The 14,335-nt window shown below is 39.1% G+C and overlaps 1 protein-coding gene across 17 annotated transcripts in view; it reads left to right on the top strand.

The window, feature by feature from the left end:
* The window catches only part of BCAS3 (BCAS3 microtubule associated cell migration factor), a 357,411-nt gene that overhangs the window by 98,916 nt on the left and 244,160 nt on the right, over positions 1–14,335 (top strand). For all 17 annotated transcript variants that reach the window (XR_013941294.1, XM_080563583.1, XM_080563582.1 and 14 more), the window contains 2 exons: positions 4,111–4,244; positions 13,966–14,230. Coding sequence is in view for 16 of the 17 variants with exons in the window: in XM_080563583.1 (XP_080419709.1) it covers positions 4,111–4,244; positions 13,966–14,230 (399 nt within the window). In the remaining variant the exon portion in view is untranslated. The remainder of the gene's footprint in view (positions 1–4,110; positions 4,245–13,965; positions 14,231–14,335) is intronic.

The following is a 14,335-nucleotide window of genomic DNA, read 5'->3' on the forward strand; positions in this document are numbered from 1 at the left end:
ATACTAAGTAATATCTGCTGTGCACATAAATTTCCACTGGGTTCTGTATATGCAAGACTTCAATTGATTTCAGATGTTATCTGTTAAACAGGGATTAATGCCAGTTTGAAAAATAAGCAGGAAATCCTTGAGAATTACTCACTTTTCATCTATGATTATTCATACATAAAGTACATCATAAGAGAAAACATTTTGGAATGAACTTATGACAGCTTTAACCCATATTTCCGTCTAAACAACTTTTTGGGAAAACTGTCACAAGGTCTTTCAGAAAGCGGAGCTGAAGTTTCCTGCACTTGAAAGTGAAAGTGAGGTAACTGCCACGCTTCGCGTTCGTGCTTCTCTGCTGGGATTAGGTATTTCTGTCGTGGTGTCACGGAGTGCTGCAGCGGTCTTTTATGGCAGAGAGATGGAGAGAGAAACAAAAGAGTTGAGCTGTAATAATTGAAAACTGTGATTCGTCGGTGTGAAGCAACGAGAGATGAAAAATACCACACCGAAACCCAACTCAAATATTCTAAAATATTAGCGATCTAGTGTTTGAATAACAGTAATAATTAAGATGTTTGAAAATACCGTTTTATAAATGTATGTTCTTTCACATCTGTGGTATTGTGCTTGGGACCTGTGTGTTGATACAACTCTGCAAGTATATATTTGTATTTCAAATGCAAATGTGAGTATGAAATCTGCTCCTTTAACTTACTGAAAAAATAATTGCTAATACAAGTGAAGGGCCTGTTTTCTTTTGGCTTTCATGTAATAAAATGCATTTATTCCAAACAGTGACAGACAGCAGGATTTTAGATTAAACATGCAAAATTGCCAAATCAGATACCACCCATCTTTCTGTCTTGAAGCGAATTCTTTTCTACCCACAAATATATTATCTTTCACCTCTGCTCCTTCAAGCTATCAAAAAAAAAAAGTCCCCCAAAACACAAACCCCCAAAAACCCCAAGGCAAGAACAGCACATTAATACAAAACCAAGAAGTGTTTATATCATATGGAAATGATCAAAACTGCAGATAGGCAAGCACGTTTCTCTGCTTAATTTGCTCCGATACTGCGTATGTCATCAAAAGAACGAACAGGTAGCACCGTATGCTATATAGATTTGTGTGACCTGCTTGTTAGCGCATGTGCTCCTAAAGTGAGCACCCTAGCAAGGGGTAGATAGAAGTTACTGATACGGGAAAATCTCTTTGTGAGGAGAAGGGCGAAATTATATCATGTCTGCGTACTGTGGGGTTTATTGCGCCATCCACAGACACCTGCGTTTCTCGCCAATATTGGAAATAAGATACTGGTTAGCTAAACAATGGCTAGATTTGATGGACAATGCAGTATGGTAATTCCTGTGTTTTCACTGGCTCGTAATTATTACGCAGCTTTCTGTCTCCAGCTTCCAGACAGATTGTTGGCTCATTCAGAGATTTTTTTACGATCCTCACTGCACCATGCCATGTGATGGGATACACATGAAAAGTGTGCTCAAAGCTCTGGGTGCACTCAGCTCTGCGTATTCATTTATAAAAGGCTTCTAGCACTTCTGGGGAAAAAAAAATCTGGGTTTGTGAAGGCTGACTGTTCGCTGCTGAGAGAAGCCTTATGGATTCATCTCTTCCAGCTTTTCTTTCTCCAAGGGTCCTTTCCATCTGGAGTAAGAGGGAGGTCAAGAGGACCAAAAGCACACTCGACTTCCCTGTAAAGCTAGCTAATGTGTGACGAGAGGCAAACATGGGAATACAGAAAACAAATACTGTTGAATTAGGTCTTCTGGAATATCCTTGCTCCACTAATAGTGGCAGCCTAATTCTAGCACACAAACCCCTATATTTGATTCCAATTTTCTCTACTGGAAACGCTATATATTATTGAGGACCGCACACTTCACTAGGAGGGAAGTGTATTTTGTGATGTTTCAAGAACAGAATTAATGCAAATTGTGTGCATAATCCCACACTAAAGACTTGGCTGACTTGCACTTGAGCAACTTTAGCTGTATTTCCTATCAACACAGTCACTACAAATCAAGGAAATTGCCAGTTAAGCCAACATTAACATCCAGACCAACCTCAACTCGCATGCCTTACCGCCCAAACATAATACCCAAATGCACTCGTGGATTTCTTAGCTCCATAACAAACTCTCTTTCATTTCTAACACTCAGAACCGGAGCAGCAGCCTGCAGCAGTAAAAGTATGTCTACTGGAGAGAATCTTGCTGAGGTCGGATTTAAAATTCTGCATTTGTGTGATTTTGAGGAAATGGTTGTGTGCAACATGGGTGGTCTCGCTTTCTGTCCAAGCCCTACCAGCACAGCGGTCAAGCCGAAAAGGAAACTTTTAGGCAAATTTGTCTCTAAATGCAATTTACATTTCTCTGCAATTCCGTATCTTACTGCTGGCATGCCTCGTTCTCAAAAGTATTTATCTTCACAAGATCCTTCTAAGAGTTAAGGTCGAGAGAAACTGAGGCCTGTGCTGTAGGCGATCAGGCGCTGGGGCTGTGAGGTGAGCCTCATGGCCGGGGCCTGCAGGGCCGCGCTCCTCCTGTGAGCCCAGACGTGCTCGGGGAATGCCGCTGGGCTCAGAAGGTCGACGTTTTGGCTGAAATGTTCCTATTTGGGTTTAAGGGCAGAGGTATTTCAGCACTGTCAAGGAGGTAAAACACTCAGGGCAGCGATCGAGTGATGTGGTAACGGTGGTTCTGTAGAAAAGTTAATTTAACTTAATCTTTACTGAGAGCGCGTTTCCCTGCTGCTCAGAACATGAGAGGTTTATTATATTTTTTTTCCCAGTCTAATTCTGAAGTTTTAAAAGTGGCATATGATGGACTTCAGTGGTAATTAAGCATGAAGGTTTTGGAATTTGTACAGAGTATGTTTGTTTAGCAGCAGTGAGTGGGTAAATAAACTGAAAACACAGACACTTTTATGACAGAAATAATATGATCATTTGTTCTTTGAATAGGTGTCATGTAAAATGTGAAGACCTACATTTTTTTTCCCGAAGGATAAGAGATTTCAATTCTGTTTTAAGTGGAAAATTAACACCACTAGAACTGTCCAGAAAATTCCTGGTTTTCTTTACCAATACCTTGAAAATTATTTAGAAGGCACTTCAGTGTAGCTACTCAACTGCTTAAATCACTTTGCACTTGAAGTTAATAAAATGTTAGAGGCTTGTTTTGGGTGGTAAATTTCATTAATAAGCTAATACGGACATTTTTACAAAAAAAATAAATCTGAAGTGTGTTTATTGTAGTTTTAAATTATGCCATGATGCTGTACTTTTCTTATATATGCAAAATGTTTATTTTCTTGGTATAAAAACTTAAGCTTTTATGGTAAGTTGACTTTAAATATATGTTTGTAAAGTTAAAACTGGGTTATGGACTGACATATAGAAGGAGAAAAAGTAAACAGCATGTATAAGTTACTGTGATTCTACTGATCTTCTAATTTAATCATTTCAGTACATCCATCAGTGACCTGTTTTCAATGAAGTTAGTACCTAATTTAATATTTCACTTGAAAGCTCTCAACTCTGATTTGCTGCCTTTCAAGCAATAAATCAGACAGTTTCTTTCATATACGTTTATAAGAAAGATGCTTCTTCAGGATTGTTTTTGGTATAGGTTATTTTAGCTGTGTTTTGTAGTGTTTCTACTTCCCAAAATAGTGTGGAATCATCAATCTTTTTTCATACTGGCTCTTTTATAGTGAAGAGCATTTGGGAGTTTCTAGTGTTCATCACTTCATTGCTTTATATTGGTCACACAAATTCCCAGCTTTAGTTTGAATATTCCCAGATTTTTCAATTGACTTTGATAGATTTGTACTGTACTACTTCAGCAGGGATAGTGTTGTACGATTTCAGTTGAAGTTTGGATTCATTTTTTATGAAATGAATCCTTTACAATTCAGTAATTCTCCTGCAACTGTTTTCTTTTGTTTCCAGAAAACAAATTGTAAAACACTCTAGCTTTTTTAGATAGATATTCTTAAGCCTCTTCTTTTGAAGTGATTAATCTCTTGTGCTTTTCTTTTTCTTTTCTTTTCTTTTTTTTTTTTCTTTTCTTTTTTTTTTTTTTTTTTTACCCAGGGATGTTGCTGGTCACTACTGACACATTAGGCCATGATTTCCATGTTTTTCAAATACTGACACATCCTTGGTCATCATCACAAAGTGCCGTCCATCATTTGTATACACTTCACAGGGGAGAGACTGAAGCCAAAGTAAGTTAAACTATTTGCTGAAGAATAATCCCCAGACACCTTATACATTTTGTGTATGTTGGCACTTTAATGTTTGTTTCAGCACAGAAAGAGCCTTTCTTATGTTATAGCCGCAAAAAGGATAAGAGCATAGCGTTTAACCTGGACAATAATAAATTCTTGCCCTTTACAATGAGGTGCTGTCAGATTTATTCAGATATGACACTACCTCCAAAGAGCCCAGATTATTAGCTGTGTTTGTACTTAACCTTTTCTCATGTAACATGTTAAACATTTGTCTAGTGCCTGTGAAGCAATTGTCAGGGTTTGCTTGACTTGGGTGGTAAAAGCCAAAGAAAGGCAATCTGAGAGTTGAAAGCAAGAGTTAATCAAAGGACTGTGATTAACTTTTATCCACACTTTAGCAAAATGGGGGAACTTGTTAGAGACTGTAGTGATAGAGTTTTAACTTGCGAATTTGACAATCCCTTTCCTAAAGATTAAGTTAGGCTAGATCATAATAGTGTGAAAAGGTCTGAAATTGTATTTCAAAAATGCTCAATAAACTGTTTTACTGATAAAATGGGAAAATGTTAGAGGTATCACTCTATCACTGTTTGCTAGCATCACTGTGATAGGAGTAGTGCAATGTATTCTGCCTAGATCCGTCACTGCACCGCTTTTGGGCATCAGGAGAGCCTCACCTTTGTAGCATTGAGTAACTGTTGAAGAACCTGTTTTAAATACATAAATAAAAATGTCACCAGAGGGTAAGAAATGAGTATTGCACTTGCTGATGCAATTACACACTGAAAGCACAAGCTTGTGACAGTCTGGCAGATGTAAACTTGTGTGACAGAGAGAAGCCTCGGGCACTGTGATTATGACCCTGACACTGGAAGCTTGGATTATTGTGGTACCATGATTACAGTTGCTTCAAACCTTTTTTTTTTTTTTTCCTATGGGTTGTGCAGTTTCCCTTAAGTTTTTTGCCTTACCTTTAGGAAGTAAAATGTGGCAGCTTTATTTAATAATGTAGTCGTTGATAATGTTTTAGTCTATGTGAATATAAATTCCTGGTAGTTTAAACACCCCAAAACATTGCTGCTCCTGGACTGACAAAATGAAATTACTATTATAGGTAATGGTTTCTTATAGGAAGAAATAGCTAATCTGAAAAGGGAGAGGAGATTAGGAAAAAATTATTCAATATATGCAGTAATATGTATAATAATTATCTCATAAATATTTTTTATAAATAATATAATGGGCACTTATTAGAGATCTGTGTCTGTACATATACTCTGTCATCTACTAGAGTGTGTAATATAATGTCCTTAGTGTGTCATTTTTATTTTGCTTTCTTAGAAAAAAATAAATATGCTATAACCAAAGTGTATTACTCCAGTCAGTAGGAACAAAGACGTTCTTCTTTATTTTACAGCTGATAAATTTATTTTTAAGGCGTACACTGGAAAGCAAACATGACATGTTTTAGGACTAAACCTTTATTGATGCAAGTCTTTTGGATATAGCATTAGCATCTGTGTGAAGGCATTGCATTAAAATTTTCAGAATCAACATAGTAAATTTTTTTCTTCATTTGCCACAGAGTTTTCATTTGGGACATAAACAGTATAGCTTTTGGAATGGTATAAGATAGAGAAAATTCTAACCAGTCTGAGGCATATTGGTGGATTTTACAGATCCCTTGATAATTAAACTATCCAGCAACAATATTGGTACCTGGGATTCTCAATATGTATCTATCATTTAAAACATTTACGTAATACAATGGATGCTTCTGTTTTTGCTTTTGGAATAACACAGTGCTTTCGGTTTTGTAGTAAGAAGGGTAGCATGTAGTGCACCTCTTTCGTGCCACAAATTCCATGTGTGAGTAGCACTAGACAAGAATATTGTAGGCTGTTCAATATAAAATTCTCAATGCAGATATTCTGAGAGACATTCTGGAAGCCTCCGTACCTTCTTTCTTGGTTAGAACAGGATTTATACATTTGCAACCAGACTTTTTTTCCCTGTTTTAAAGCTAATTGTGGATCAAGGCCAATGGTCTTAAAGGTCACCTTCTGTACTGGAGCTATAAAAAGTTCTAATTTGTATTGATGGACACGAGTGATTATCAGTGTCAAAATTAGTTTAGTTAGTTCCCATTACAAATGGTTTAAACATCATCATATGCCCTTGTTATATTGGTATTTTAATATTTGTACTGAAACCATCTACTTCACCTCATCCTTCGTGGTCTCTGGGCAGAGCAGTAGTTTAGTATGTCTCACCTGCCTCCTCTGAGAAGGTGCCGGGAAGTCCTTCCCCTCTGTCACTCGCGTACAGAAGCATCTTAAGTGCATTAAGTTGCATGCTTAATGTTTAGTAAAGAAAAAGAAGCAAGCGTTGAGATTTAATAATGACAATTTCTGGTTGATTTACTGCAAACAAGTAATCTCTCTGAGTCACCCCCATGTCTTTCTACGGAGTCAGATATATTAGTTATACCTTTACTTTGACTTAATAAAGCTAAAGAATATATGCTCCACTGTGCATTATTTTTTCTAAATTCGTGACAGTCTGATTTGGTTTGGGGTTGAGAAAATTCAGCCTGAAAGACAGTTTCTGTCTTTCTGTATTTCTGAAATGCACAGAGCGGTTGAGAAGAGATCTGTAGAGGTTGTCTCCTTTCATGGATGTCAGGATCTTGTCCTCAGCTAAAGCACAATTTGTAGTGAGCATTTGCAGTGAGATGGCCACTCCAACCAGGCAGCATCGCTGAAATCGTACATTAATGAATGGGATAACATAGAGACTTTGTACTTGGATTTTTATAAAAGGAAAAATGAAAATTTGTTTCAGTATCGAACGTTGTGTTTGCCCAGTCTATCCCGATAGCTCTAGCCATGCTATTTGGAACATTTCTGTTGGATGGGGGAGAGAGGGATGAGGCTGCTGTAAGTTTCCCCACAAGATAAGCTTTCACTGCTCTTAAATGTTGCTCACAGCAGATTGTGCTGCTGTTAAATGTATGCTCATATGCACATTCTGAACTACCTGAGTTCATCATCCCCTGGAGTGGTGTCCAAAGGCAGCTGCTAGCCATCTTCTAAATTGTTAGTGATCTTTTTAGGGCTTTACTGCCCCGCAGTCCTCTTGGCATTGGTTTCAGGATGCTGAGGGAGATTTAGGTGCTGTGCTGCGGTAAGTAGGTTTCTTGAGCTTGTTTTCCCCCTGGTTTGAAGTGAAAGGTAAGTAGTAGCACTCTCCCAGACTGTTCACAGCTGGTCTTCATAACATGGTTTTCCTTCTCTCTGTCTGCATGCTTTGAACAATGAAGCAGAGTGTTACTGAGCATTTAAGTGTTGTGATTGCAAATCTATGTTGTATTAGCTGACTTTGAGCAGCAAATACAGGAAGAAGCCTTATCTGCTGAATAAAACATTGGGACTGTGAAGATCACTCAGTTCCTAACTGAGCCACTCGCTTTTTTGTGTGACCAAGATCAAGATGGGTTAAGATGGAAAGTGGACCTCTGTCTCCTAAGGGAATTGTGAGGACAACGGCCTTGAAAGAATGTGAAGTACTCAGATACTTCATTGGTTTGAGTGATGTGAGTCCTAAGGTCACAACTTTCAAGTTACTTTTCTGCAAACACAGTCAGAAGCCACTCTTTCGGTTACACTGAATTAAGATCTTTCAGTCTTTAAGACCTACTTACGCTTTAGAATTTTTTTTTAAGAGAACAAGAACCAGCATGTTTGATGCACTGTGTTACATCACGAAGGCCCACTGCAAGTGCTGGGTGTATTTAACCATGGCAGAGAGAGTACTAAAGCTGTTAGAGATCCATGCTTGCACAGCTCTGCTGCAAAAGGAAAGATGTGTATGTGGCACACATTTTGGTTAAGGATATATTTTGTTGCCTTAACAGTTCTGGCATTGTGAGTCAACGCTCTGCACTCGTTTTTATCCAAGAGCATTTTATAAAGTTTTTAATGAAGGTATAGCATGTTCTGAGTTGAGGAAGTTCATTTACTTGCAGATGAAAGTTAGTCTGTCACCTGATGATCCTTTCCTTTTGATCTTAAATTGTAAACAGAAAAAAAAATCCTTGAAAACAGCATTATCTCAACCTAGAACAAATAAACGGAACGATAGCATCAGTGGGCTGGTGGCCAGGGTCCTCTGTAATCTTTTACGCTGTCAGACTTTTGTTATTCTGCCTCTCAAACTGCTGTTATAACTGACTTCAGTCAGTATAGGTAAACAGAGGGAATGATAAAAACATTCCAGCATGGGCTGCCCCAGAACACAGGCTGTTTTACACTTCTCTGTGGAACACGTGCATGTTTTCCTGTTGTGATTTCATGGATATTATTCAAACTTGCATCACGTACTGAGTCCAGGTAGTGAAACACTGGATTGGATAATAAACATTTGATATAAACCTTCATGGTTAATGGAAATTTCTTTCTGTCTTGTGGCATAGCTACGTAGTCTCAATTATTGAAATAGTCCCTGGAAGAGAGACTTTCTCATTTCTAGGAAAGAATCTGGGGACAGTCTTGAAATAATAAAGATTGATTAAAAGAAGTTGATCAGTCTTTGATGAAAGCAGACAATAAAAAACTGCTGCAGTTAGAAGTAGCTTAGCTAACTCAGGGAGACGGAGCTCAAAGCATGGTGGTGCTTGCAGTTTTGGTTATTAATACAGAGCAGCTATTCGGGCTGGACGACCCTACTTGACTGCCTCAGTGTGCCCAGGTTCTGCTGTTGTTTTTATACAGAGTTGAAATCAGTTTTGACTACTCAGGGAGGCAGAGTTAGGTCTGTGTGGGTCTGATAAATCATATTGTGTAGTTCATGATTTTATTATTTTTTCATTTGTTTGTTGTCATGTCATTTCCTTAATTTTCTCAACCAAAAAAAGTTAAATACAGACCAGTTCTCTAATTTATTTTGACCCTTACCTCCTCAGCACTGCTGCTTTCATGTTGTTTAGCAGTTGTGGTTTTTTTTTTTAAATTGTTCTCTCTGCCATCTTCCTGTACAGCATAATTAAATACTTAAGTCATGTCCTTCAAATAATGGCATGTTTTCTCTGTGACAGTGCATAGCGTGCATGAAACAGGAGTACGATCCTATTGCAGTAGCGCTGGTCATGCTTTATTGCTGTTTCACTTCAGTGTTGAGGTACTATTTAACGCAGTAAAATGCCCAGGAATATACACAGTTACTGGTGTAATTTACCACGCCTGAAAAAGGGGCAGTATGAAGAAGAGCACTAGGAAGATCAGAATGCATTTTAATCATCGTTTCTTGTGAAAATACACGGTGCAGTGCTGTGAGCTGTGCTCTCTATCGCCTTCTGCACACACATCAGGAGGGGATGTGCCTGGGGAGGACACGAGCAGCAGCACATCAGTGTGGGGCTTTGCAGCCCCTTCCTTCCCATCACTTGCCTCTGCCCTATAGGTACCGTGATAGCCCAGTACAGCTCCTTTTCCTTTGTAAGAAAGCAAGTGATAGCATAAATGTAAGTGTTGTGCAGCAAGTTAGTACAATATTAACTTCCAGAAGCGATGAAATCGAGAGGCAGGGTATGGGCTGCCAGTCATTCCCAGGAGTCGTGGTAAACAAGGTCACTGCCTGTCCCGTATGATTCCTTGTGTAATCAGCCATACCTCTGACTATCCCATTTTAATCCACTGCTTTTAAAATAAGTTTTGTGTGTGCTGCCCTTGCTTCTGTTTTGTTTTCTCCCAGTTATGGCTTGAACTATTTTTTTTTTAAATTTTATGATTATATTCTAATTAACTTCATATTCAAATTCGGAGAAACTGTGAGAATAAAGAATGATAGCAAAAATCTATAGATTTCCTATGTATAAAAAGTAAATGTATATCGTCATTGAAGCTTTAGGCTCAGATAATTTCCTCCAGATTTTCATAATATCAGAAACAACGCTTTGGTTTGTACAGTCCTCGAAGCTGCTCTTCAGTTAGAGCAGTTGATACACGACATACCCTTGTAGGAGTCCATATGTTACATTACCCCACTGTCTCAGTTAGACTCTGAACACAGAAGCTATGTTTTCGTGGAGTTTTCTGAAGGATTTTACAAGCACAGGGAGGTAGGCTAATGGAGTTCCAAAGAAGCATTTCCAAGAGGAGGACCAAAGCAGTGTGACCGGGGATTCTTATTTCACATCTGCACTATTTGGAATTCATGGAGCAAGCTGAATACTCCATAAATGAAGGACAACATTTGTGTACAGCAGGAGTCACAGAATACCTGCTTTGGCCATAGGAGCACTGAGGACACGCTCTGTTACAACACTCTGGAGTCCTCCGAAGCGCGTTCTTTTGGGCCGGTAAAGGCTTTGGTATTCCTAACGTGGACCTTGAGGTACCGGGGTTTTCACTAAAACTTTCGGGGAGTCAAGTAATGTAGATCGAACCTTAAGTAACCAAACAGCTCACAACCTAGGAGGACGTAGTCATAAAGCTAAGAGAAAGCGCTGGTATTCCCCTCAAAACTATTTGATATTGCAATTTAAAGTATCTTAAATATTCCTGAGTTAAGCAAAATCACAGATCTGTATTTCCTGTTATTGGCGCAGACAGATTAAATTTTGGAATACAGACATGAGTATTAAATCTGAGGTTGACCCTGAGCTAAAGAGTAAACTTTACATCATGAGAGATCTAGTGTACTTTGTACTTTATTAACATATATCTGTAAACACTGTGGGGTCTTGATTGATCTTCGGTATCTAAACATTACATCATAATTAACAACAAATCCAGAAATATATTATAAATACATGAAATAATAGTACATTAACCTAAAGGACAGCAATAAATTGCAACGCTTAGCATAAACTTGAAAACCACTAATGGGCCACTGTGCAGTTTGTTTATACTAGAAGCAGTCAAGAACTCTGCGCAATGTACAGTAACAGTGTGGTGGATAATAGCAAGTCTGATGTGATAATTTATATTTTCTTTTCATGGACACACACAGCTGATTTTTCAAGTGATTTCTGAGAATGCTGTAGCAAGCATTCTCCTCTCAGCCTGCTCCGCTGCTTTCTCCCAGTTCTGCTGAAGAGGAGTTAAGGGCTCTTTTGTGTTGCACAGATGGGTTTGTGCTGGGTTTTTTTAAACAACATAATCCTAAAGATGCATACTAGAAAACGAGTATTAATATGGCAACATACATTTCTGTTACGTAGTACAGTGAGATACAGATTTTTTCTCCACCATCCCATGGAAACGTCCTCTAAAATGCTCTACCAAAAACGTGAGAGGCCATGGGGTAGACGTGAGTGACAACAGTGGTTTAAGGAGTTGGGCGGTGACGTCCATGGAAGTACCGGCGGGCCCCTGTGTGTGCCTGCCCTGTGAAGGCAGCTCCGAGGTGTCAGTTTGCAGGGAGATGGGCAAGGTCCCTTCAGACCACCAGGCTTTCAGGGCAGGAGGCTCTCTGGCAAGGAGCATGAAACGATAAAGCGAGATAGAAACAGCTGGTGTTGGAGGCACGGAGCGAGTCAGCGGAGGAAGGAGAAGGGAAGAGAAAAGCTTCTTCCTTGAGGCTGGGATGGACAGTTCGGGAGATCAGGAGGGAAGCTGAAAACTCAAATCTAAAATGAGTACCAAATAGTCGGAAAACAGGGATGTGTTCAGAGGTGTCAGCGTGTAAAGACAGATGTGGCCATTCTTGATATTACTAGAGATTAAAAATAGGGCCTTAATTAGGGTTGGAAATGCATTCCGGTAGGCTTAATGATTTCATTATATTAGTGATCTTTCTATTATAACGGAGAATGGTAATTTGTATGCAGTTGGGAGGTTTGATTTTGACTGGTAGAAATCCCCTCTTCAAACTGCAGGTATTTAAACGCTCTTGGTGCCATAGTTTTTCTCAGACTCCACAGCTTTGGGGTTTCTTTTTTTGGCTCCCGCTAATCCCCGTGGGGTCTCTAATCCTTTTTGAGCAATCTATTAAGGTGAAACACTTTGTAGGCAAACGAGGAGCTTTAAGTGCTGTGACTTCATGTCAGTAAGAGCAGAATCACTGAAAGTGCCAAAGCTGTCAGATTTCAGGGAGATTGTTCAGCCATATCGTTAGCAGATCATTTGGATATGTCACCGTAATTGAAAAGAGCAGGTGTGTAGCACTGTTTTTTAGTTTATCTGGGTAATGTTGATGAAGCATTTTGTGCAGTGACAGTCTGTCAGCCAAATATCTTGTCACAAGTCACAAGACTTAAATCCTTTTTTTATCTCAAAGGCTTTAGGGCTCAGTTGGAAACTTGCACTTTGATGAATACTTGCTGCTTTTGTCTGGAATAGCTGGAATGCATTTCTAGAATATTTGTCAAGATTTTATCAGTGTTTACTCCAATTTGAGTACCTAGTGTATTGTAAAACTGGCTTCAGTGAAATCTTAAAAGAATTTTATTTAGTTTATGTTGTTTAATAATATAATGAAAACTAATCCTTCATCTATATGTTTGCCGTGTTAAATCCCACTTCTGTATGTAGTTCTTTTTAGTCAGCTTTTACCTTTAAAAACATTTTTGGAAGAATTGGTTTAGGATTTTTTTCTATGATAAATCATTTTAACCTAGACTACTTGTTTTCTTGAGTTGTCTGCCAGTATGGGGCTGGAAACAAAGTTTAATCTCGCTTTTAAAGCATTCCTCAAGGAGCAAGAATTTGCTTTCCATCAAAGCGTTACGTAAAGCACACTCAGAAGAGAATGAAGTCCTTCTGGGCTTCATATCTGAGATCCATGCAAGGCGTAACTATAATAGAAAATATTTAACTGTATTTCTGTATTTGCTTCAAGACCAACCATTTTAAGCTACAAGTAATGGTTGCATTTCTCAAGTGGTGGATAAGAACTCATAGGTAGAAGAAGAAATCTAACTAGGCTCTTTCCTGGGACTTTAATAGCTGATTAATGAAGTTTGTTATCTGTAAAATTGAGTGATTTTATGTAGAGAAATAGCCGAAGTTACTAAGTTTAATCCTGACAAAATTTTAAACCCAGAAAACCAGAAGTATTACTCACGGGACACCTGGATGGATGGTAGTGTCACTGAGGGACAAACCGAGAGTAGCAGGATTAGAGGCCATCAGGGACAGCTTTTGAAAATCCTGGCCATTGATTTGGGGTTGGTTAAGTTACATGATATGTAGGACATGGTTTTTCTGTTAACTTTAAGTACAGTGTTGGTTGCCAGTATTTGTCGAAATCAGGCCCAGGGATGAGATGTCTCTCTTGTTCTCATCCCTCCCTTTTCCCCCTTGTGGGCAGTTTCTAAAAATCAAAATAAGCAAGCAAATAACAAAACATGTAATTGAAATGATTTCCCAACTCTTTTTAGAACTAAATTCTATTTGAAAATTACATCAAGCTATTGTGGCTTTCTGTAGTGCTTTGCATCCTGGGATGTTTTGATAAGTTCAGGCCTGTTTAAAAGAAAAAAATCTCAGAATATTTATTTTGAAAAGCGCGTAAGGTTTGGAACTGGGTACTGCACTGCAGCAAGGTTCAGTCGGTGTCTGTGAGAAAAAATCAAGTAACTGCCAACACTTAGTCTTTTTATTAACATTTCCAATTAGGATTTGGCTTGTGCTTAAAACATGCTAGTCCATTTCCTTTCTGAGGTGTGTGTGCATGGATGACCATATTTCCATTTCACGTCCCAATTTTCTAGGTACAAGATATCTCCTTCAGCCACGACTGTCGCTGGGTTGTGGTCAGCACGCTGCGGGGCACTTCCCATGTCTTCCCCATCAATCCGTACGGCGGACAGCCCTGCGTCCGAACACACATGTCCCCCCGCGTGGTGAACCGCATGAGCCGATTCCAGAAGAGCGCAGGGCTGGAAGAGATCGAGCAAGAGCTGACATCTAAACAAGGAGGACGCTGTAGCCCTGTTCCAGGCCTGTCAAGCAGTCCTTCTGGCTCACCACTCCATGGTAAACCCCTTCTTTCTTTTTCATCTACCCCCTGCACTGTCAGGAGAACCTTCCCTCTGTGTCATTAATGCCCGTGTCCTCCAAAACGTTTCAGTTCCCTCTGCC

This window comes from Anser brachyrhynchus (assembly GCF_964034855.1).
Source record: "Anser brachyrhynchus genome assembly, chromosome: 20".
Classification (NCBI taxonomy): domain Eukaryota; kingdom Metazoa; phylum Chordata; class Aves; order Anseriformes; family Anatidae; genus Anser; species Anser brachyrhynchus.